The sequence below is a fragment of the Dendrobates tinctorius genome, unplaced genomic scaffold (genome assembly GCF_039654945.1).
Source record: "Dendrobates tinctorius isolate UK_male_01 unplaced genomic scaffold, ASM3965494v1 ptg000224l, whole genome shotgun sequence".
NCBI classification, from domain to species: domain Eukaryota; kingdom Metazoa; phylum Chordata; class Amphibia; order Anura; family Dendrobatidae; genus Dendrobates; species Dendrobates tinctorius.
The window spans coordinates 13,505,747-13,531,985 of NW_027361891.1; the positions used below are offsets into that span (position 1 = coordinate 13,505,747).

Below are 26,239 nucleotides of genomic sequence, written 5' to 3' on the forward strand. Positions count from 1 at the left end.
ACTGGTGCATCGCTAAATGTAAAGGGGCCTTTACAGTCATCATGTGTTTCTTCCATTTTCTTATAGTTGTTGCTTTATCACCAAGCTGCTTGCCTATTGTCCTGTAGCCCATCCCAGCCTTGTATAGGTCTACAATTTTGTCACTGGTGTCCTTTGACCGCTCTTTGGTCTTGGCCATGGTGGAGAGGTTGGGGTGTGATTGAGTGTGTGGACAGCTGTCCTTTATACCGGAAACAAGTTCAAACTTGTGCAATTAATAGAGATAATGAGTACAGAGTAGGAGGGCTTCTTAAAGAAAAACTAACAGGTCTGTGAGAGCCAGAATTCTTGCTGATTGGTAGGTGATCAAATACTTATTTCATGCAATAAAATGCAATTTAATTATGGAAAAATCATACAATGTGTTTTTCTGGATTTTTTTAGATTCTGTTTCTCACAGTTGAAGTAAATTTATGATAAAAATGTCAGATCTCTCCATTCTTTGTAGGTGAGGAAACTTACTAAATCGGCAGTGTTTGAAATACTTATTTTCCCCACTGTTCATCCATAATGTGTAGTATATTTGTTCTTGCTACATTTAATGGGACTTTACTGTAGTTTTGTATATGCAATATTAATGGATAGGTTACACAATATGCTTTATATCAAGAGGGCAGTAATCTCTTTGTATTCCAAATCTAGCATTTCATCCCAACAGTTGTAGATGGGGTTAATACGTAGCAGAGCAGCTTTCCCCTGCATGCAGTGACCTAGTATTTTCCAGGCCAGGGCCCATCCTAATTTTTGAAGAGACCTCTGTCTTCTTCATCCTGCTCCCAGCATGTACAGCTGAAGCCAGCATGTATGATGTGTTCTCCTAGGAGAAAGCCGAGCTCTTTATTAATATGAGAAGGAGGTTTTCCAGCAAAATGCTTGGGGCCAAAAGAACAATGATAGCTGCAATCTTGTGCGTCGATCAATCAGCTGATTTGCTGAGGTTCTGGTATATAAATATAAAGAGCAGGGTTACAGAAGAAGCTGAAGAAGTCTGTACAAGACCCAAAGAAGCCAAGTCTGACCACTGCGCCATCTGCTGCTCACTAGGAGTAACTGCAAGTCAAAATGCAACCTGCAATGATGATGTTCTCCTCTAAATATTGGGCCAGGAGGGGATTGTCTCTGGATTCTGCCATGTCCACTGATTTCTTAAGCAACTCAGTAGTAAGTACAAACGAAATCATTTTAATGTGTAATTTTCTATATTATTTTTTTACCTTAGATTTGATTTTACAGTTCCAGTTCTGCAAAGTATTTTTCCTGTAGAACATGGCTTAGAATTTCGCTCATTCTTGGCTACTTATTTGTGGCTTTGTGCCCCAGTCCGTCCTGTCCACTCACCAAGATATTTATCAACAGCCAGGTGCCATTAGTTGTAAACAGGAGCGCAATGCCGGACTCGTTGTGCAGCGGAACAAAAGCACGGCAAAACTTTGATGAATGACTTTTCCCTTTGCCACCACTTGTAGTTTGGGAGATGTATTACTGCGCTCACTTGGGTCTGCTGGGTGCCGAGTCTGCACATCAATCTTGATAATGAATACACCAGCCCAATATGCCCTTCCATGAATGAAGCCTGCTGCTATTTCAGCCAACAGAACAATCTTTCTCTTCCCACCGCTCGTATTAGGACGCTTGATTTACCATTAGTGTACAAATATCAAATTCTGCATTAATGTGAAATTCCAGGGCGGTGATTACTTTTATTGACAGGAAATGTGATTAATGTAGAATCAGCTTCATTCTTTCATTGTTAGCGTCATTTGCATTAGTTCTCCATTATCTATCGATCTGTCTGTCTACACACGATTCATTGCTGAAGCCGTCCTGAAGATATGGAAATACAGGAGCGTTCAGATATATTAGCAGGGCTTTTATTTATTGCCCTTGATTCAATAAATTGACACTTTTGTGGGTTTCTGCGCATAGATTCTGGCCCCTGACATCCCTATCATTTATTATCAGATTAAGGAGATATTTATTGATGACTTTCTTTCAATCCAATTACTGATCTAATGAGTACTAGTAATTGCTAGGTTTATTCCATGTTTGCCATGTACTGCCAGCTAACTAACCCATAGAATGGCATGATTTACATGTATGCCAAGCACTGCCCTCTTAGCACATGTTTGGGAGTTAGTGTTTTTATATCTTTAGCACCAAAAAAAGCTTCCGCTTAATACAAATATGTAAAAAAACAACAACAACACCATATACTGTTGATTATCATTAAATTCACAGGGTATGAGAACATAACATAAGTGAGGAACATTGTGTTAATTAAAACATGTGGTCCCCCATTAGTTTTCCTAAGTGAGAGTGATGTGATGTGTACTGTCCAGTAAAGGGTTATTCCAGTCTCCAGGATCCTATCCCAATATCTAGTAAATGTAATAATACTATTAGCAAATACATAAATAAATAAATGGATAAACCCAGCAAATGACCCAAATTTGGATCTGATCGCACAGATGCATACATCTGCTGTAAACCTTTAAAGGGGTATTCCCATCTCCTATCCCAATATGTAGTAGGTGTAATTGTAATATTAGCAAATACCTCCAATTAGAAATGTAGCATAGTTCTTGTGATTTCCTATGTCTCTTTCCTCATGTGCAGGCATTGCAGGACCTAAGGTATCCATGGTTACAAGCACTAGCAACTAGTTAACTAGCTGTGTCACTATATCAGTTGTCATAACCATGGAGACCTAAGGTCCTGCAATGCCTGCACATGAGGAAAGAGACAAAATGAATCAGAAGAACTATCCTACATTTCTAATTGGAGGTATTCGCTAATATTATTAGTATTACACCTACTACATATTGGGATAGGGTCTTAGAGGTAGGAATACCCCTTTAAAGTTTTACAGCAGATGTAAAGTTATACACATCGAGTTTATGTTGGGTAGAATGTTTCAAATCAGCCCATCAAACATGGAGTCCAACTATAACACAGACAGACAGTGATCAGATCCAAATTTGGGTCATTTGCCCACTTTATCCATTTATGCTTGCATTTTAATTATACTCACTAGCAATATACAGAAAGCCAAAGAGCGGATTTGATATGAAGACTAACCACATCCATAGTCCATGTAGTGTTTCTTGGCTTAGAGTGTATGGGAGCCAATGCTCTAGCTGACCGTCCACTTCACAAATATAGAGAAAAAGAGCGGCACATTCAAGGAATAAAATAACAATATCTTCTTTATTGCAAAATAGAAACTTTTGCAAAGTAAAAGGTTCACATGATAACTATGAAAGATTGATGCATTTCTTGCTTAACCATAATGTCCTTACTCAAAGTCTCAGCAATATACAGACAATAGACAGAACTCCATGCTGATGTTGCCCTGATGCTGTAAGGCAACAGTTCTACGCTGTAAAGCGTAATTTCATCCATCAGAGAAGTTTATTGTAAATGTAGGTATGGCACAGCTGATCTGTACATAGCCAGCGTGATAGAAGATAATAAAGCAACCTAGCATGTTCATTATAACTTAACTCTTAGTGACCGCCGGTACTCCTTTTAATGGCGGTATTTAAGGGTACTTAAATCACAGCATCGTGAATTCACGGCACTGTGGAAAAAGTGTATAGTGCCCCCCAGAGTCGGAATTTCTCTGGGGTCTCGGCTGCTGGGGGTAGCCGAGACCCCAGAGAACATGCTTGGGGTCGTTTTTTACCGAACCCAGCTTTGCGACCGCCGTTATTAACCATATAACGGCGACCACAAAAAAGTCTGACGTGCCATTTAATTTCTCTCTCCTCTGATGTGATCGCGCATAAGAGAAGAGAGAAATAGGGTCCCCAATCCCCCCCGGTACTTCCCGATGTCTCTGGGTCTCCAGGCCTCCCTCCACGGCCGCTGGCATCTTCTTTCAGTAAGAAAATGGAGGGGGCATGAGCAGTGTGTCCGCCGAGATCTGCTTGCCAGCACCCGGCAACAATAGGAAGATTTTTCCTGTTGGTTCATTTTGGTCACTGTGATAGGGACTATCACAGTGATCAAACTAAAAAAAAATAGTAAATAACCCCCCCCCCTTTATCACCCCCTTAGTTAGGGAAAATAATGAAATAAAGAAATAAGTTTATTTTCATTTTCCCATTAGGGTTAAAGTTGGGCTAAAGTGAGTTGGGCCAAAGTTAGGGTAAGGGCTAGGGTTGGAATTAGGGTTAGGGTTGGGGTTAGGAATAGGGTTAGAACTAGGTTTATTGAATAGGGTTGGGAATAGGGATAGGGGTGTGTTGGGGTTAGGTTTGTGGTTAGGGTAAGGTCTTGGGTTGGGATTAGGGTTGTGGTTAGGGTTATGGTTAGGGTTGGAATTAGAGTTAGGGGTGTGTTGGGGTTAAGGTTGTGGTTAGGGTTATGGATAGGGTTGGGATTAGGGTTAGGGGTGTGTTGGGGTTAGGATTGGAATTAAAATTGAGGGGTTTCCACTGTTTAGGCACATCAGGGGGTCTCCAAACGCGACTTGGTGTCACCATTGATTCCTGCCAATTTTGCGTTCAAAAAGTCAAACGGTGCTCCCTCCCTTCAGGGCCCCGACGTGTGCCCAAACAGTGGTTTACCCCAACATATGGGGCATCAGCATACTCAGGACAAATTGCACACCAACTTTGGTGGTCTCATTTCTCCTGTTACCCTTGGTAAAATAAAAAATTGGGGGTTAAAAATCATTTTTGTGGAAAAAAATGATTTTTTATTTTCACTACTCTGCATTATAAAAATTCTTTGAAGCACTTAGAAGCACTCTAGATAAGGTCCTTTGGGGGTCTAGTTTCCAAAATGGTGTCACTTGTGGGGGGTTTATACTGTTTAGGCACATCAGGGGCTCTGCAAGCACAACATGACACCCGCAAACCATTCCATCAAAGTCTGCATTCAAAAATGGCACTCCTTCCCTTCCGAGCTCTGCCATGCCCCCAAACAGTGTTTCCCCCCACATATGGGGTATCGGCATACTCAGCACAAAATACACAACAACTTTTGTGGTACAATTTCAAATGTTACCCTTATGAAAGTAAAAATTTGGGGGTGAAAACATCCTTTTTGTGGAAAAAATATGATTTTTTATTTTCACGACTCTACGTTATAAACTTCTGTGAAGCACTTGGGGGTTCAAAGTGCTCACCACACATCTAGATAAGATCCTTGAGTGGTCTAGTTTCCAAAATGGTGTCATTTGTGGGGGGTTTCCACTGTTTAGGCACATCAGGGGCTCTCCAAACGCGACATGGCATCCGATCTCAATTCCAGCCATTTCTGCACTGAAAAAGTCAAACGGCGCTCCTTCCCTTCTGGGCTCTGCCATGCCCCCAAACAGTGGTTTACCCCCACATATGAGGTATGGGCGTACTCAGGACAAATTGCACAACAACTTTGGGAGTCTAATTTCTCCTGTCACCCTTGTGAAAATAAAAATTTGGGGGCAAAATAATAATTTTTGTGGAAAAAATATGGATTTTTGCATTTTCGTGGCTCTACGTTATAAACTTCCGTGAAGCACTTGAGGGTTCAAAGTGCTCAGCACAGATCTAGATAAGATCCTTGAGTTGTCTAGTTTCCAAAATGGTGTCACTTGTGTGGGGTTTCCATTGTTTAGGCACATCAGGGGCTCTCCAAATGCGACATGGCGTCCGATCTCAATTCCAGCCATTTCTGCACTGAAAAAGTCAAACGGCGCTCCTTCCCTACCGAGCTCTTCCATGCCCTCAAACAGTGGTTTACCTCCACATATAAGGTATGAGCGTACTCAGGACAAATTGCACAACAACTTTGGGCATCTAATTTCTCCTGTTACCCTTGCGAAAATAAAAATTTGGGGCAAAATTATAATTTTTGTGGAAAAAATGATTTTTGTATTTTCACGGCTCTACGTTATAAACTTCTATGAAGCATTTGGGGGTTCAAAGTGCTCACCACACATCTAGATAAGTTCCTTAAGTGGTCTAGTTTCCAAAATGGTGTCACTTGTGGGAGGTGTCAACTGTTTAGGCACATCAGGAGCTCTCCAAAAGCGACGTGGATTTCAATTTCAGCCAATTCTGCATTGAAAAAGTGAAACAGCGCTCCTTCCCTTCCAAGCCCTGCCATGCGCACAAACAGTGGTTTACCCCCACATATGGGGTATTGGCATATTCAAGAGAAATTGCACAACAAATTTTGTGATTCATTTTCTCTTTTTAGACTTGTAAAAATAAAAAAAATTGGTTCTGAAGTAAAATGTTTGTCAAAAAAAAGTTTAATGTTAATTTTTTCCTTCCACGTTTCTTCAGTTCCTGTGAAGCACGTAAAGGGTTAATAAACTTCTTGACTGTGGTTTTGAGCACCTTGAGGGGTGCAATTTTTAGATTGGTGTCACTTTGGGGTATTTTCCTTTATATTGACCCCTCAAAGTGACTTCAAATGTTATGTAGTCCCTAAAAAAAATGGTTTTGTAAATTTTGTTGTAAAAATGGTCAACTTTTAACCCTTATAAGTTCCTAACAAAAAAAATGTTGGTTCCAAAATTGTGCTAATGTAAAGTAGACGTGTGGGAAATGTTATTTATTAAGTATTTTGTGTGACATATCTCTCTGATTTAAGGACATAAAAATTAAAAGTTTGAAAATTGCAAATTTTTTTACATTTTGCCATATTGCTGTTTTTTTCTTAAATAAACTCAAGTCATAGCGAAGAAATTTTACCACTAACATGAAGCACAATATGTCACGGAAAAAACAATCTCAGAATCAGTGGGAACCGTTAAAGCGTTCCAGAGTTATAACCTCATAAAGTGACTGTTCTGTCCTCACTGAATAAGGCAGACTTTTATTTGCAGCTATACAGATAAGCTAAACCGCTATACCGGGGTCCAATAAGGAGACTGTAGGTTAAATCTGTGCTTTATTGAACGTGATGGTATATTGATGCGGTGAAACTACAAACAAAACATATATGCATACAATCAATACTGGGTTCATCAGGGATTCATATATACATAATACATTATCTGCACTAATAGCTAACCAGCAGAGAACTAACTAAGCAGGCTAGTATGAGACAGGAATTGAATACAGGAAACATAAATACATACCAGCGATGCTATCACAAGGGGAGAAGAGAAATGAGGTGCTTCTTGAATGCAGGCAGAAGGAAAATGGAGGACTGGAGGGAAATACCATAATCCTTTGCAAAAGGCTACCAGGATACATAGCAACCTTACCAGAATGCACTGCAAAAGCTTACCAGAGTTCACTGCAACAAAGGGAAAATACAAGCAAACAAAAGTAAAACACTGTGGTTATGACTCTGGTCACTAGATGGAATCAGAAACACTGAAAACATTAACAAGCAGAATAATCAGGATTATGAATCAGATGTTGGAGACAGAACACTTCCCATCTGGCATCAAACGGATGTCACTATTCTTTTTCTCCAAAGACAACAATAGGACCAGCTCAGTTACTGGTCTGGAGAATGTCTTAAGTTCATTCCCTTTGGCCATCCTCAGTTTGACTTTGCGGATGTTGCCATCCTTACTCGGGAATGTTGCAGTCACTAGTGTCATGATCCAGCGTGGATCTGACAGTTTAAATGGATAAGTGAACTTTTTTTCCTTTGGCTAGGTGCCAAAGTGATGATTGCCCCCTGTGGCCATTAGAACTGTTACACGTGGTGTCGTTCATTCTAAGTTGCCCCGGTGGTGGTGAGTGGTAGTACTCTTTAGTTTCTTTGGTTTAGTGCACGTAATTATAAATCAGGTGTGAGGCTCTATAAAAGAGAGCCAGGTGTGTTCAGTCACTGTTGGTGATATTGTGTTCGTCATTTGGGAAGCAAGCCTGGGGGAGGAAGGAGCTGAACATGAGTCCTGCGCAGCCCAGCCAGAGGGGACGAGTGGCAGCTATGTGGTCTGCAAGAAGGGCTGGCATGGCGTGGTGGAGTCATAGTTTATGGTGTCGGCAGGAAGTGCTTGCATGGCTTGGTGGAGTGACGACTAAGGAGAGAGTTGCACTCAGCATGCGGGACTTGGTTGCTGAGAGCTGGACTCAAGCATGCTTGACTTTTTGGGCAGGAGCTGAACTCATCTTTGGAACTCTGTTACTGGACAGCTGCAACTGGTGGTGGACTCTGCTCCAAGGCTACACTATGCTGAAGGATCCAGTTATGGTGATGGATCCAGGTGGAGGAGAAGATGCACACAGGTGGTGGGCTCTGTTGCTAGAAGCGTATGCAACAGAGCAAAGCTAAGTGGTGTTTCCCCTGTATTGTCACTTTCCCTCATGTGTGTTTAGTGCAGTGGTGGGATTAGTTTCCGCACAGACCAATTCCCTAGTGAGGGTTTAGGTTCAGGGAGAGCTAGGGTTTTTAGGTTCCTGTGCGTCGCCCGGTGCGGAACTGGCATAGGGAATGTTAGGAGTGCAGGGACACTGGCTCAGGGGAGTGCAGGAGGTCTCCACTTCCCTATTCCCTGTTGTAGGGCCCACCATTGTTAATGTTACCCAGGTTCCCCTTTATTATTTAAATTCGCCTTACTGGAAGCGGGGTTTCCAGACTACTGTATGTATAACGTGTAATACCTAAATTCGCCAGTTGGAGGCGGCGTATCCAGCTGCACATTTTATTATTTAAATTCGCCCAACTGGAGGCGGTGTATCCAGGGTCACCGTGACACTAGTCCAAGTGGCCACTGGTTTCTGTGGACTTGACAGTCTTTCACAAGGATGAGGTCACCAATCCTCAGATTAGGCCTAGTAGATTGCCACTTTGTCTGTGGCTGCAGGGTAGACAAGTATTGTTTGAGCCACCTGTCCCAGAATGTATTTGCAAGACTTTGCACCTGTCTCCATTGGAGCTTGTAGAGGTCCATAGCGTTAAATCCTCCTGGAGGGGCACTGGATAGTCCTGTTTTCTGGGTGAGGAGAGTAGCTGGAGTCATTGTATGAAGTGTAGACACCTGAGGGCGGATTCCAGCATCTGAGTCCTCTCTCACTAGTTCAAAGGTGTCTGGAAAACGTTCCTCAGTGTACAATAGTTTTGGTTCTGAAAGCCATGTTGTGCTTCCTAGTCGACTTGTGTCAACTGCTCTAGTTGCATGGTCTGCAGGATTTTGGTCTGCGAGGATGTAATGCCACTGTTTTGGATGAACTGATCTCCTAATTCGTAGCACTCTGTTGGTGACATAAACATAGAATCGTCTGGTTTCATTGTCGATGTATCCAAGGACTACTTTGCTGTCTGAGTAGAACTTGGCCTGTGTCAGGTTGATGCCCATCTCAGATGCGATGAACTCTGTTAACTCAATGGCTAAGACTGCAGCACCAAGCTCTAATCTTGGTATAGTGTGCTCTGGTTGTGGAGCAAGTTTGGCCTTCCCCATAACGAATCCAATGTGGCTCTGACGTCTGGAGTCTACGGTTTTGAGATGGGCAACAGCAGCAATTGCTTAGACAGAAGCATCTGCAAATACATACATTCTTTGGCTTTGTATTTCTGTAGACTGCACAGGGGTGTATGGTCTTGGCACATTCAGGTTGGAGAGGGCTGCTAAAGATTTCTTCCATACTTCCCACTGGATTCTCTTATCAGGTGGCAGAGCTGCATCCCAGTCCGATGTTTAGATGTTTCCTTAGTTGAGTCTCTTAGTAAGGCTTTGGCTTGTATAGTAACAGGAGCTGCAAAACCCAAGGGATTGTACAGGCTGTTGATGGTAGACAGGAAACCTCTGTGTGTGATTTTTCTTCCTGGCTGACCTGAAAGGTGAAAGTAAAAAGGGATCAGCATCCGTTCTGGGTGAAAAATAGCTTTATTTTGCCAATCAGAGATTCTTTCTTTTCTCCATGCTCAATGTGGTACACACAAGGACACAGGACAGAGGTTGAGTCAACTTTAATCCATGTCAACTGGCTGCAAGTGTGATTTAGTTATTGCCAACACCTGTTAGGTGCCACAGGTAAGTTACAGGTGCTGTTAATTACACAAATTAGAGAAGCATCAGATGATTTTTCTAACAGTGCCAATACTTTTGTCCACCCTCTTTTTTATGTTTGGTGTGGAATTATATCCAATTTGGCTTTAGGACAATTCTTTTTGTGTTTTTTCATTTAAGACAAATTAAATGAATATAATAATACCAAAGAATTTGTGTTTGCAATCATTTTCAGTAAGAAACTGAGTATTATCTGACAGAATTGCAGGGGTGTCAATACTTTTGGCCACAACTGTATCTGCTGTTTGGATTACGGTCAAATCCTTACTGAGACAGCATCTGTGTGTGACTCTGTAAATTCAGCTGTCCGCTTCTCATACAGTAACATATATCTGCTGTTTGGATAACGGTCAAATCCATACTGAAACAGCGTCTGTGTGTGACTCCGGAAATATATACGGAGATTTAAATTTTTCCATACACTGTATAGAGCTGTACGCTCCTCACACACTACCATGTACCGGCTGGTATCGCGAACAAATACATGCTGACTATCTGTGTGTGACTCCGGAAATAAATATGCGAAGTTTTAAATTTTCCCCTACACCGCATTCAACTGTCCTCTTTTGATACAGCACCGTATATCTGCTTGGATTACGGTCAATTACATACTGAGACAGCGTCTGTGCGTGACTATGGAAATAAATACCTAGATTTAAATTTTCCCCTACACTGTATACAGCTGTACGTTTCTGATTCAGTACCGTATATCTGCTGCTTCGATTACGGTCAAATACATACTGGGGGAGCGTCTGGGTGTGACTAAGGGAATATATAGAAGGAGATTTCAATTTTCCCCTACACTTTATACAGTTGTACGTTTCTGATACAGTACCGTATATCTGCTGTTTGGATTACGGTCAAATACATACTGGGATAGCGTCTGTGTGTGACTCCGGAAATTAATATACGGAGATTTAAAATTTCCCCTACACCGTATTCAGTTGTCCGTTTCTGATACAGTACCGTATATCTGCTGTTTGGATTACGTTCAAATACATACTGAGACAGCGACTGTGTGTGACTATGGAAATACATGCCGAGATTTAAATTTTCCCCTACACTGTATACAGCTGTATGTTTCTGATACAGTACCGTATATCTGCTGTTTGGATTACGGTCAAATACATACTGGGAGAGCGTCTGGGTGTGACTAAAGGAATATATAAAAGGAGATTTACATTTTCCCCTACACTTTATACAGCTGTACATTTCTGATACAGTACCATATATCTGCTGTTTGGATTACGGTCAAATACATACTGGGAGAGCGTCTGGGTGTGACTAAGGGAATATATAAAAGGAGATTTAAATTTTACCCTACACTTTATACAGCTGTACGTTTCTGATACAGTACCGTATATCTGCTGTTTGAATTACGGTCAAAGACATACTGGGAGAGCGTCTGGGTGTGAATACGGAAATAAATACTGAGATTTAAAGTTTCCCCTACTCTGTATACAGCTGTACACTCCTCATACAGTACCATATATCTGCTGGTATTTTTGGTACATTTTCCCAAACATGAGGAAGTTTGGTGGAAGAGGCTGCGAATGTGGGCGGGGGGCAGCTGGTATTGATGTTGGTGATTGTGTATCTGCTGGTCATGTCAAAATCACAACAGCAGCTAAGGTAGGAGGTGTTGATCCTGCGTCATCGTCTGGCTCAAGAAGGCCTGGAAGGTTCCCTTTTCTGGGAGTAGGTAAACCGCTTTTAAAGCCAGAGCATCAGGTACAGGTTTTGGCTTACATTGCAGAAATAGCCTCCATCTCTATCGCCTCCTCTTCTGAAGTGTCCAAAAATGCAAGCACCGAATCGTCAGTGCAGGCTTCTGGTCAGGAACAACACCTTTCCTTGTGTCCTTCACCACCGCCAAAAGTGAAGGATGCGGCAAGCACACTTCTGATTACTCCATGGAGCTCTTTTCACATACCATGCCTGGGTTACCAAGTCAAATCCTGAATTCCTCAGTCCAAGATGAATTTGACATGGAGTGCACTGATGCACAGCCACTGCTAGATGATTCTGCTGGTACATTAACACAGAGCACTACATTGCCCTTGCAGTCTACTGAGCCAGAATCTGACCCTGATGAAACTCAGGTGCCCCTTCCCGCAAACTATACCACCTTACACGGTGACACAGAGGAAGGTGCAGCTGAAATTGAAGAGGAGGTGATGGATGACCCAGTTGTTGACCCGGATTGGCATCCATTGGGGAAAGAGGGTGCCGCTGGCAATAGCTCAGAAGAGGAGAAGGATCCGCAGCAGCCATCAACATCGCAGCAGCGGTTATCTGGCAGGCCCATAGATGTCCAAAAACGTGGTAAAAAAACAAAGAGTTGCAGGACAGCTTGCCCAGACGGTCAAATTAGCACACCTAATTACGTGTCCATCACTGCACACTAGGTAAATGTGGTGGATGCAGGCTCCTCAGGGGACAGCGGCGGTGTAACAGTGCTGCCTAGCCCACGGTATAGTAGAATATATAATCGCTGCACTCATAGAGGTTGAAGAGGTTTGCTTCAAGTGAATTACGTTTATTACAGGTGATAGGTGAACTGACAGGCAAAAATTAAGGTTTCGGCCAGTTAATGGCCTTGATCACAATGCCGCCTTTGAAAATATCTCTCTAGTTTACAATACAAGCGATCAATGGAGACGGTTGATGTAGAAATAGACAGAAAATTCCACAATAGGGGGAATGGTGTATAGGGGTCAAAAGGTGACGCCACACTGGTTGTATGTGATTTTTGAATGAGGTAATTCTTAAATTGATAAGGTTGTGTGATTATCTCTTGCGGATCCTAAAAAAGGACCCCCGCAATGTCAGAATTATGAAGGATAACGACTACTGGTTGGCCAGCATCTTCGACCCACGATATAAAGGCAAATTACAGAACATCATGGCACAGGAGAACCTAGAGCTGATATTGGCGAACAAACAAGCAACTCTGGTAAACCGTTTGTTAGAGGCATTCCCAGCACACAGCAGTGGTGCAGGTTCTACCACGAGCCGTACTGGGCCAAATGGAAGAGGTGTTCGTGGTGCACACAGCTGAACTGGCGTTGGAGACAGGGGTTTCATGATCATGTTGTGGACTGATTTCTCGAGGACCGCTCACACGACTGATAATACTGAATCGATTGCAACAGACAGGAGACAGCAGTTGTCAACTATGGTTCAAAATTACCTCTCCTCCCCTATCGAGGTTCTCCCTCACAGTTCATTCCCCTTTGATTCCTGGGCCTGTAAACTGGACACCTGACCTGAATTGGCACAATATGCCGTACAGGAGCTCGCTTGCCCTGCTGGTAGTGTGCTATCAGAAAGAGTCTTCAGTTCTGCTGGAGCAATCCTGACAGAAAGAAGGACCCGGCTGTCGACCCAAACTGTTGATGATCTCACCTTCATTAAAATGAACCATGCATGGGTTTCAAAGGATTTTGTCCCTCCTTCCCCTGATGACACATAGGTTGCCAGCAAAATGGCTCGCTTTGTCCTCCTCTTCCTCTGACTTCTCCAATTCCTCCATTTGCAGCTGCTGAACGTCCAGCCTACACCTCAACGTATGCCAGGGTCAGCATTAGCACCTGGCGCACCCAGGCAAGTGCCGGGGCCCCGAGCAGGTGGGGGGGACCACTCGTGTGCAATGGCACTGGCACAGGGCCCCTCACAGTAAGCCGGTGTCTCTGACGGTGGGGGGGCCCAATCACCGTTACAGACACCGTCATACTATGAGGGGCCCTGTGCCAGCATGGTCACCCACAAGTGGGCCCCCCTGCTTGCTCAGGGCATCAGCACTTGCAAAACTTACCTCTCCGTGCTCCACCGCTGTGACCTCTTCTGCGTTTCCTGACAGTGACATTCAGGTCAGAGAGCACGATAATGTCACATCTGTATGCCCTCTGCCTGAACAATCCAAGTGCTCAGAGCTGAAAGATGGCGACACTGAGGATTCTAGAGTAGAGCAGTGCCCAGAGAGGAGAGGTATTTCATTTTTTTTAATGTTTGGAGGAGCAATATATGGGGAGCATTATACACTGGAGAATTATATATGGTGCCCATCATACACTTGAGCATCATAGATAGGGCCCATTATACACTGGAGCATCGTATGGGGCCCATTACATATGGAGTATTATATGGGCCCATCATACACTGGAGGATTATAAATGGGGCCCATCATACACTGGAGCATCATATACGGGGCCCATTATACACTTGAGCATTATAAATGGGGCCCATTATATATGGATCATTATACACTGTTTGCATAATTATTATTAGGCAAGTTGTATTTGAGAGGATTCTTTTTATCATTGAACAACAACTACGTTGTCAATCAACCGAAAAGACTCATAAATTCCAAAGCTGCCTATTTTTGGAAGTTGGAGTGGGGTTTTTTTTTTAGATTTGGCTACCTTGGGAGGATATCTGTTTGTGCAGGTAACTATTACTGTGCATAATTATTAGGCAACTTAAGAAAACCCAAATATATCCCCATCTCACTTGTTTGTTTTCACCAGGTAAACCAATATAACAACACAAAATTTAGAAATAAACATTTCTGACATTCAAAACCAAAAAAAGGGACCAACATAGCCAGCTTTCTTTACGATGACACTTAAAAGCCTTCCATCCATAGATTCTGTCAGTTGCTTGATCTGTTTACAATCAACATTGTGTGCAGCAGCCACCACAGCCTCCCTGACACTGTTCCGAGAGGTGTAATGTTTTCACTCCCTGTAGATCTCACATTTTAGGAGGGACCACAGGTTCTCTATGGGGTTCAGATCAGGTGAACAAGGGGGCCATGTCATTATTTTTTCATCTTTTAGACCTTTAATGGCCAGCCACGCTGTGGAGTATTTGGATGCATGTGATGGAGCATTGTCCTGCAGGAAAATCATGTTTTTCTTGAACGATACCGACTTCTTCCTGTAACACTGCTTGAAGAAGGTGTCTTCCAGAAACTGGCAGTAGGTCTGGGAGTTGAGCTTCACTCCATCCTCAACCCGAAAAGGTCCCACAAGTTCATCTTTGATGATACCAGCCGATACCAGTACTCCACCTTGCTGGCGTCTGAGTCAGAGTGGAGCTGTCTGGCCTTTACTGATCCAGCCTCGGGCCCATCCATCTGGCCCATCAAGAGTCACTCTCATTTCATCAGTCCATAAAACCTTACAAAAATCTGTCTTAACATATTTCTTGGCCCAGTCTTGACATTTTATCTTATGTTTCTTGTTCAAAGGTGGTCGTTTTCCAGCCTTCCTTACCTTGGCCATGTCCCTGAGTATGGCACAACTTGTGTTTTTTGATACTCCAGTAACATTGCCGCTCTGAAATATGGCAAAACTGGCGTCAAATGGCATCTTGGCAGCTTCACGCTTGATTTTCCTCAATTCATGGGCAGTTATTTTGAGCTTTTTTTAATCAACACGCTTCTTGCGACCCTGTTAGCTATTTGCCATGAAGCACTTGATTGTTCAGTGATCACGCTTCAAAAGTTTGGCAATGTCAAGACTGCTGCATCCCTTTTAAGACCGCACAATTTTTGAATTTTCAGAGTCCGTCAAATCTCTCTTCTGACCCGTTTTGCCAAAGGAAAGGAAGTTACCTAATAATTAAGCACACCTTATATAGGGTGTTTGTCATTAGACCACACCCCTCCTCATTCAAGAGATGCAAATAACCTGATTTACATAATTGGCAGTTGGCTTTCAAGCCTATACCGCTCGGAGTAGGACAACATGTATAAAAAGGATGATGTGATCAAAATACTCATTTGCCTTATAATTGTGCACACAGTGTATAGGCCCATCAAACACTGGAGCATCATATGGGGCCAATCATACACTGGATCATCATATGGGGCACATCATATACTAGAGCATCATATGGGGCCCATCATACACTTGAGCATCATCCTTGGGGCCCATCATATACTGGAGCATCATATGGGGTTCATTATTTATGGGGCATCATATAGGGTATGGAGCATTATATGGAGCACATATGAGGCCTATTCTGTATGGAGCATTAAATGGAGCCCATTCTGTATGGAGCAATATATGGGGCCCATCATATACTGTATGGAGCTTTATATGCGACTCATTATACTGTATGGAGCAATATGTGGTGCTCATTCTACTGTATGGGGACCGAGCTATACTGTATGGCACATTATATGGGGACCATCATATACTGTAGCATTATGTGGAGTTCATCATATACTGTATGAAACATTATATGGGACCAATTATTCTGTATGGAGCAATATATGGGGCTCATTATTCTGTATGGCGCACTATGTGGTGGCCATATTACTGTATGGAGGAATATACTGTCCGGGTTTTGAGCTATTGTAGAATTTAAAATAGATATCAGTCATGTAATGTAAGAAGTGAAGTATTTGTCATTGCACTATACCAATATTTCTCTGCCATATCGGAGCATCATGAATTGTGGTATGTGTTAAAGGGGCCCACTGACACTTTTTCACCCAGGGCACACGAAAACCTGGAGCCAGCCCTACCCCCCCACAACTTTAGCCAAATAACCCCCAGTTTTCAATGCTTAACTATTATTGTAAAGTAAATTAAGGTTGACAAGCTTAAGTAATAAGAATTGATGTCGTTGGCATTGAAATGGGCACTGTTGGTGTGTTTACTGTCCACCACTCCTTGCCGACTTTGCTTCCCCATTGACTTGCATTGGGTTTCGTGTTTCAGTCGGACCTCCGACTTTTCCCAATAGTCGGCCGATTTCGTTTGACTCGACTATTGAGAAAGTCGGGTTTCATGAAACCTGACTCGACCCTAAAAAAGGCAAAGTCGCTCATCCCTAGTCATAAGTATTCAGACCCTTTGCTCAGACACTCATATTTATGTCACATGCTGTCCATTTCCTTGTGATCCTCCTTGAGATAGTTCTACACCTTCTATGGAGTCCAGCTGTGTTTAATTAAACTGATAGGACATGATTTGTAAAGGCACATACCCGACTATATAAAACCTTACAGCTAACAGTGCATGTCAAATCAAATGAGAAAATGAGAATCATGAGGTGAAAGGAACTGGCCAAGGAGCTCAGAGACAGAATTGTGGCAAGGCACACATCTGGCCAAGGATACCAAAGAATTTCAGCAGTACTCAAGGTTCCTAAGAGCACAGTGGCCTCCATAATCCTTAAATGGAAGAAGTTTGGGACCACTAGAAGTCTTCCTAGACCTGGCCATCCAGCCAAACTGAGCAATCGTGAGAGAAGAGCCTTGGTGAGAGAGGTAAAGAAGAACCCCAAGATCATTGTGGCTGAGCTCCAGAGATGCAGTAGGGAGATGGGAGAAAGTTATACAAAGTCAACTATCACTGCAGCCCTCCACAAGTCGGGCCTTTATGGCAGAGTGGCCCGACGGAAGCCTCTCCTCAGTGCAAGACATATGAAAGCCCGCATAGAGTTTGTTAAAAAACACATGAAGGGCTCACAGACTATGAGAAATAAGATTCTCTGGTCTGATGAGAAGAAGATAGATATATTTGGTGATAATTCTAAGCGGTATCTGTGGAGAAAACCAGGCACTGTTCATCACCTGCCCAATACAATCCCAACAGTGAAACATGGTGGTGGCAGCATCATGCCATGGGGTGTTTTTCAGATGCAGGGACAGGATGACTGGTTGTAATTGAAGGAAACATGAATGTGGCCAAGTACATAGATATCCTGGATGAAAACCTCTTCCAGGATGCTCTTAACCTCAGACTTGGCCGATGATTCACCTTCCAACAAGACAATGACTTTAAGCACACAGCTAAAATAACAAAGGAGTGGCTTCAGAACAACTCTGTGACCATTCTTGACTGGCCCAGTGAGAGCCCTGACCTAAACCCAATTGAGCATCTCTGGAGAGACCAGAAAATTGCCGTCCACCAACGTTTCCATCCAACCTGACGAAACTGGAGAGGATCTGCAAGGAAGAATGGCAGAGGATCCCCAAATCCGGGTGTGAAAAACTTGTTGCATCATTCCCAAGAAGACTCATGGCTGTACTAGCTCAAAAGGGTACTTCTACTCAATACTGAGCAAACGGTCTGAATACTTATGACCATGTGATATTTCAGTTTTTCTTTTTGAATAAATTTGCAAAAATGTCTACATTTCTGTTTTTTCAGTCAAGATGAGGGTGCAGAGTGTACACTAATGAGAAAAAAATGACCTTTTTGGAATTTACCAAATTACTGCAATGAAACAAAGAGTGAAAAATTTAAAGGGGTCTGAATACTTTCCGTACCCACTGTATATACAGGTCAGGAGAAGTGGTACTGTGCGGTGTATATATACAGGACAGGAGAAGTGCACCGTGCAGTGTATATATATACAGGGCGAGTGGTACTGTGCAGTGTATATATAGGATCGGAGAAGTGGTACTGTGCATTGTATAATACAGTGGGGGAATAAGTATTTGATCCCTTGCTGATTTTGTAAGTTTGCCCACTGATAAAACATGAACAGTTTATAAATTTACGGGTAGGTTAATTTTGAGAGATAGAGTATCAAAAATAAAGTCCAGAAAATCACAATGTATAAATTATATAAATGTATTTGCATTTTCCAGTGAGAAATAAGTATTTGATCCCCCTACTAACCATTAAAGCGAACCTGTCATCAGGTTTGGCCGATATAAGATCCTGCCACTGCCTTTTGGGGCTTATCTACAGCATTCTAATGCTGTAGATAAGCCCCCGATCCAATCTGAAAGATAAGAAAAATAAGTTTTAGGCCATGTGCACACGATGCATTTTTCCTGCGGATCCGCAGCGGATTTCACCGCGCAGAAACGCTGCAGATCCGCAAAGTGATTTACAGTACAATGTAAATCAATGCAAAAAAAAAAAAACGCTGTGCAGACGCTGCGTTTTTTTCCGCGGTACAAAAAATGCAGCATGTCACTTCTTTTGTGCGGTTTTCCACCTGCTCCATTCTCCAAATCCGCAGGGGGAAAACCGCAGTGGAAAACCGCACAAAAAACGCTGGAAAACCGCAATAAAAAAGGAAGAAATCTGCAGGAAAAATGTAGGTCAGTTGACCTGCGGATTTCTTCAAATCTGCGCGGAAAAATCCGCAGGAGGAAAATCTACGTGTGCACTTAGCATAAATATGCTCTCCCGGGGGGCGGTCTGGTCCAATGGATGTTGCGGGTCCGGATCCGGCGCCACCCATCTTCTTGCGATTCCACCCTCCTGCTTGCTTCACAGGCTCACCTGCATCGGGCTCCTGTGGAGGCGTACTTCCCTGCCCTGTTGAGGGCAGAGCAAAGTACTGCAGTGTGCAGGCGCCGAGAATGGTCGGAGAGGCCAAAAGATAATACATCATTTACCTCAGGATTGTGACAGACCCCCACTGCGATGCAATCTAGGCAGCACCAGTCACAGTCAGAAGTTCAACCGTGACTGGCGCCTGAGTGATGAGTTATATTTTATTGTATTGTTGGCTTTACTTGTCCCTGTTACTTAAGTTATCCCCATTAGCCTTTTGCTGTATCCCTCTGTTTTCTCCCTGCGCAGAGTATCTACTGTATAATAAAACCCTTTGACCCTTGGTCTGTGTACAGTCTGTTACTGCATCCTACGTGCCTGCAGTCTCTTCACAATACTGCTATTATATACAGCAGTAGCATCCAGTATCACTTATATACTGTATATACTGCAGTCTCTATACATTATATAGGTGAAACTGCAACTGCTGTATATACATATATATAATGTATATATATATCTATATATATATATATATATATATATATAATTGCCTTAAATTGTATGTCATCCACTTCCGTCTGGATGCCCCCGAATCCCACAATTCACCGCGCCGCACCGGAAGTACGCTGACCGCCATATTGAAATACCCAAGTGATGGGTATTCCAATATGGCACCTGCTGGTGGTACCAGGCCCTTCCACAGTACCACCAGTGGGACACCGCCGGGACCCTCCACCGCTGCTGCTGGACCCCCCGCCACCGCTGCTGGACCCGCCTCAGGACCCCCCTGCCGGACCCGCCGCTGCCTGTCCACCCACCTCCGTCACAGCCAGCAGGAAAAACCACGGCTTGCGGCCTGTGCTGGAGATAGGGTGCGGGTCAATGCCACACAGAGTTCTAGCAGCAGACACATCTCTACAACAACTGTTAAGAGGAGACTTTGTGCAGCAGGCCTTCATGGTAAAATAGCTGCTAGGAAACCACTGCTAAGGACAGGCAACAAGCAGAAGAGACTTGTTTGGGCTAAAGAACACAAGGAATGGACATTAGACCAGTGGAAATCTGTGCTTTGGTCTGATGAGTCCAAATTTGAGATCTTTGGTTCCAACCACTGTGTCTTTGTACGACGCAGAAAAGGTGAACGGATGAACTCTACATGCCTGGTTCCCACCGTGAAGCATGTAGGAGTAGGTGTGATGGTGTGGGGGTGCTTTGCTGGTGACGCTGTTGGGGATTTATTCAAAATTGAAGGCATACTGAACCAACATGGCTACCTCAGCATCTTGCAGCGGCATGCTATTCCATCCGGTTTGCGTTGGACCATAATTTCTTTTTCAACAGGACAATGACCCCAAACACACCTCCAGGCTGTGTAAGGGTTATTTGACCAAGAAGGAGAGTGATGGGGTGCTACGCCAGATGACCTGGCCTCCACAATCACCAGACCTGAACCCAATCAAGATGGTTTGGGGTGAGCTGGACCGCAGAGTGAAGGCAAAAGGGCCAACAAGTGCTAAGCATCTCTGGGAACTCCTTCAAGACTGTTGGAAGACCATTTCCTGTGACTATCTCTTGAAGCTCATCAAGAGAATGCCAAGAGTATGCAAAGCAGTAATCAAAGCAAAAGGTGGCTACTTTGAAGAAACTAGAATATAAGACATATTTTCAGTTGTTTCACACTTTTTTGTTAATTATATAATTCAACATGTCTTAATTCATAGTTTTGATGCCTTCAGAGTGAATCTACAATTTTCATATGAAAATAAAGAAAACTCTTTGAATAAGAAGGTGTGTCCAAACTTTTCGTCTAAACTGTGTATATATATAAAAAAAGTTTTCATCTTGGGACTCATCCAGGTCCCTGAGATGGGGAAGGTGGATCCACTGCTCAGTATTGGAGGTGCTGAGGAGCGGATGTTGGGGAATGGTGAGGAGAGCAGTGTTCTCTGACGCTGGTACAGGCCAGCGTCAGACACAGAGAGGGGCTCCCTATGCGTGGTGGTCTTTTCAAACTCCTAACTTGGCGCTGTGTGCATGCGCTCTATTTGCATGCACTGACAAGGGCCGCAGCCACGCACATGCACGAATGAACGAGGGCGACAGCCGTGCTCGCGCACTGACGCAGGCCGCCGTGGCCCTTGTAAGCGCGTGCACACAGGGCCTTCAGTCAGAAGTTTTAAAGGGTCGGCGGCCCTCTTTGTGATGCAGAGGCCAGTTGTCTTGTAACAATTATATCCTGCTGGTAAATGCCTAATTGCATGGAAGCAGCAGAACATAGCCCAGTAAGTGACACATCACTGTAATCAGGGTCTCGGCTCCTACAATACATAGCAAAATCTGTTGACAGATTCCCCTTAATATGATTGTAGAAGAACAACCTTTTAACTAAAACTGAATAAAACATATGGAAAATAAATGGCTGCCTGAAATCTGACAAAGAGTTAAAAACCCTTCATCCTCCAAATATTTGTAATGTGGAAGCCTGAACAAATAGATGATATTTGCGGAGATTTATTACATCGGGAAGGACCGGCTGTATTAATAACTGCGCATTGACATTTAGTTGAAAGTTCAATGATCGTCTCTGGAGTCAATTAATTATTGGAAGCAGATTCCTAATGAGCATTTAAAGAAAGTTTTTTCTCATCATTGCTGTTAAATTCTTAAGATGCTGGCAAACAATGATTTGTGCGAGGACTAACCTTTGTTATAATCGTTATACATCAGGGAATTTTACACAAATATTTGCTGGCAGATTTTGAAACTTTTTCCTATTTTCATTCACTTCTTTATAGCTGAATAATTGTTTCTCCCACAGATAATAATAAAAATGAAGTATATCTGGTCTATGGAAATAGCTTGTGCTGGGGAATGATTGTTTATAAGACATAATGGTAATTATTAGGAGGAAAGTATCAGTTTTATAGCATGTAATGACTAGAATAATAATGACATTGATTATTTGGCATTAAGCATGTGTAAATGACTTTATACAAGGTGTACAGTTAACTCAAATTAACCTGATTTTAAGGCAATACCACAAAAAACACGTGAAAGAAAAAAAAAAAAAAAAAAAAAAAATATTTTTATATATATAACAATAATAATAAAATGGTTATAATTCTATTAGTATACCTTTTTCAACGTGTATAAGTGTGTGCCACTGGAGGAATGGTAGACCATTCGAGAAAAGATTTGTAAACCGAATCAAAGAAAAACCCAAATTTTGGTCAAAAAATGTATATAAAAATTAAATAAGATATATGAATAATAAAAAAGTCATAAAACAGATATACGATTAAAATACCTTTATTGAGTAATAGTAATACGAATACATATAAAAAAGATGTGTGCTCAAAAGAATTTTATATACACCTATATAGGTTAATAAAGCACGGCGTTCCCCATTAATAAATAACTATATTTTATCCCTCTATACATTAGCTCCTTAGAAGAGTGACATAAAATATATGGAGACCATATAGGCTCAAACAAGTGTCTGTGCATAGAACCATGTGGTGATGCAAAACAATCAACAAGGAGAGAAACCTGACGAAGGATTCATTCCGAAACGTACGTCGGGCGTGTGTAGCTCATCCAGCAGCGTTCCTCCAAGGTATATACCCTCTATTCTTCCCTCCTTTCCCCTACACTCACTCTTTTATTTATTTTTGGAATTTGCATTTTTTGCACTTTATACCATCACATTGGTCTTTCGGACACAGACGCCTCACAGGTGCCATCCTGCTGTCTTTTTCTACTACAATCCTAGTTTATATCCTCACCTGTGCTCAGTAAATGATTGGTTAATTAGTGGGTGTGTATAAAAAGAAACACAGCACCCCAGAACTTCACTTGAACTGCAACTTGAGCTCTGACAACATGCCAAAAATCCACCCTGCGAGCAAAGCCTTGAATTATCAAGAGGCTGAAGACCAGATCCACTGCAGAGGTGGCTGGCACCTTTAATATGTCTCAGCGTCAAGTACAAAGAATTGAAAAAAGATTTGAAGCGACTGGAGATGTGTTTGACAAGCCCAAGTCCGGCAGACCCCATAAGACAACTGCTCAGGAGGAACGTCTGTTGGTTAGAAAATACAAAGCAAGCCCCTCTTCCACTGCAGCAGAGCTCCAACAGGCCTGGTCACCTCAAGTCCCTGTGTCAACTAGAACAGTTTGAAGGATTCTGTCTAGAAATTGCCTCCATGGTCGAATCAGTGCCCAGAAGCCAGCACTAAACAAAAGGAAAATAAAGAACCGTGTGACATTTGTTAAGTCCCACAGCCTGCTAAACAGATGGACGCTGGAAAAGTGGCAGAAGGTGGATTTCTCTGATGGATCTTCAGTAGAATTACTCCACAGCCACCACAAATACTGCAGGAGACCTACTGGAGCCCATATGGATCCAAAATACACCCAGAAAACAGTTAAATTTGGTGGTGGAAAGATCATGGTCTGGGGTTACATTCAGTACGGGGGGTGTGCAAAACATTTGCAAGGTGGAAGGCAATATCAATAGCCTAAAATATCAAGTAGTATTAGCTACCTCTCACATTCCAAATCATAAAAGGGGTCAAATTCTGCAGCAGGTTGGTGCTCCATCTCATACATCCATCTCTACAACAAAGTTCCTCCAGGCTAAAAACATCAAGGTGCTCACCAGACATGATCATCATTGAGCATGTGTGGGGTAGGATGAAAGAGGAAGCTTGGAAGACAAAACCAAAGAATCTAGATGAACTCTGGGAGGCACGTAAGACTGAACTCTTTGCTATTCCTGATGACTTCATTAATAAATTGTATGAATCATTGTTGAACCGCATGGATGCAGTCCTTCAAGCTCATGGAAGTCATACAAAATATTAAATAAGACTCTAATAGCACCACAACTTCATTCACCAATGTTATGCAACATATATTTGTATTTTAAGTTAATTATTTGTTTGAATATCACATTAATTTCTGTGGGTCACAAAACTTTTGTCTTGCCAAAATCTGACCATTCTATGTCCATTAAATGATCAATATTTCCGCATTGATGCCAATTTATTTTCTTAACCTAAACCAAATTTGGGAGGGTTTCAGCTTTCAAAAGAATAATTTATACAACCAATGGTTGAATTTAACGTCAGCTTATAAGCTTTTATTTACATAACATGGATAAGTGACATAACTTCTGTCAGGGAGTGTAGAGAAGACGTGTGAGGAGAAAATTATAGAGAAGAGCTGTGTCGTGGGAATATTACTGAGAGGAGCTGTGTGAGAGAGAATATTATGGAGCGGGGCAGTATGGGGGGCAATATCACAGAGAGTAGCGGTGTGGGAGGTAATTTTACACAGAGGAGCTGTGTTCGGGGAATATTACAGGGAGGAGATGTGTGGGGGGACATTATGGAGAGGAGCAGTGTGGGGGGGGAATATAACAGAGAGGAACTGTGTGGGAGGGAATTTTACAGAGAAGAGCTGTGAGGGGGCAATATTACAGCGTGAAGCTGTGTGGATGGACATTATGGAAAGGAACTATGTGAGGGGAATATTGCGCAGAGGAGCTTTGTGGGGGGGACGTTATGGAGAGGTGCAGTGTGGGGGTAACATTATTGAAAGGAACTCTGGGGAAGGAACATTATAGAGAGGAGCAGAGTGGGGGAAATATTATGGAGAGGGGCAGTGTGGGAGGAATATTATGGAAAGGGGCAGTGTGGGAGGAATATTATGGAAAGGGGCAGTGAGGGGTGAATATTATAGAGAGGGTCAGTGTGGTAAAATATTATAGATAGGAACAGTGTGGAGAGGATATTTTGTACAGTAAGCACAGTGAGGGCAATTATTTATTTGGCGTGCAGAATGGGAGATATCTTTATTTATGGGACAGTATAGTGAAACTTATATTTTTAGGGCACCATATCAGGAAGAGCTGCTGAAGACAAAGAAGAGGGAAGTCTGCAGAGACAATCTGTGGGCGTGAAATCTCATCATGGTGTCTGCACTACAAGGAGAAAAAAGGATGGTAACATCTCCAGTCAGAGAATGTCACCTATAAGGTACCTGGATGCAACATTTATTTGTGATACTTGCTGAGCCTCATCAGTACTGGGGTTCTTATATGGACCACAGTCTATTGATGACTGGTAGTAACAACTCCCAGTATCTCCTTACCATTATTTAAGGACAAACTGGGAGTTGCATGTTTCCGTGATACAAGCGTATATGGGGCTGACCTGAAACTGCAATTGATGAATGTACTAAGCTTGATGATGTTTTCCTGTACTGATGGTGGTTCTGGCGCTGCTTTCATGTACTGACAGTGGTACTGATCATGTAGCAATCTATAAAATGTTTCATGTTAAAACTGGACAATCCTCAAATATTAGTTTTAAGATTATGAAGAGGATTTGGTTGAGTTTCTTATCCAAAAACTCAGCATAAGTTTAGGGTGTGCTCACATTGATTTTTTTTTTTTAAGCAGAAGCTCTCCAAATTCTTCTCAAATACTCAAAACTTGGTTCTGCTCCTATATCAATGTAAATAACCCTTTACAGTTTTTTGTGGTTCTTCAAATAGGTTCAGTATGATAATGTGGCCATAGGACCAAAAAATATTGTGCACCCATTCTCTAATGCATAGTGTCTGCTCCTTGCCTAGGTAACCAGCAAACAGCAGTATACAGTAGAATTATAAATCCCTCCATTCTTGAAAAGAAAAAAGTATTTTTAATACTTTAAGGTGCTTGTTTTTACAATCACTTTGCAATTTTACCCAGGGAATCTGTCACTAAGATGAAACCATCTAACCAGCTATATGGGCACGCAGTTCGTAGGAAGATGAATAAAATGATACCTTGATATCTGCAATCTGATGTCTTATTCCAGAGATATCCATGATTTTCTTATATGTAAATTAACTGTTTCAGGCTATATGTTGGACATCTACCTGCATGTGATTCTGCCTCTAGGGGCTATTTTAAATAAAAAGG

The 26,239-nt window shown here is 42.5% G+C and overlaps 1 protein-coding gene across 1 annotated transcript in view; it reads left to right on the plus strand.

Moving 5' to 3' along the window:
* The first annotated feature begins 988 nt into the window (after positions 1-988).
* TPH2 (tryptophan hydroxylase 2) overlaps positions 989-26,239 on the plus strand; it is a 527,147-nt gene continuing 501,896 nt past the window's right edge. Inside the window, exon 1 of the mRNA XM_073555538.1 lies at positions 989-1,200. Within this exon, the coding sequence (XP_073411639.1) occupies positions 1,102-1,200 (99 nt within the window). The 5' untranslated portion in view covers positions 989-1,101. The remainder of the gene's footprint in view (positions 1,201-26,239) is intronic.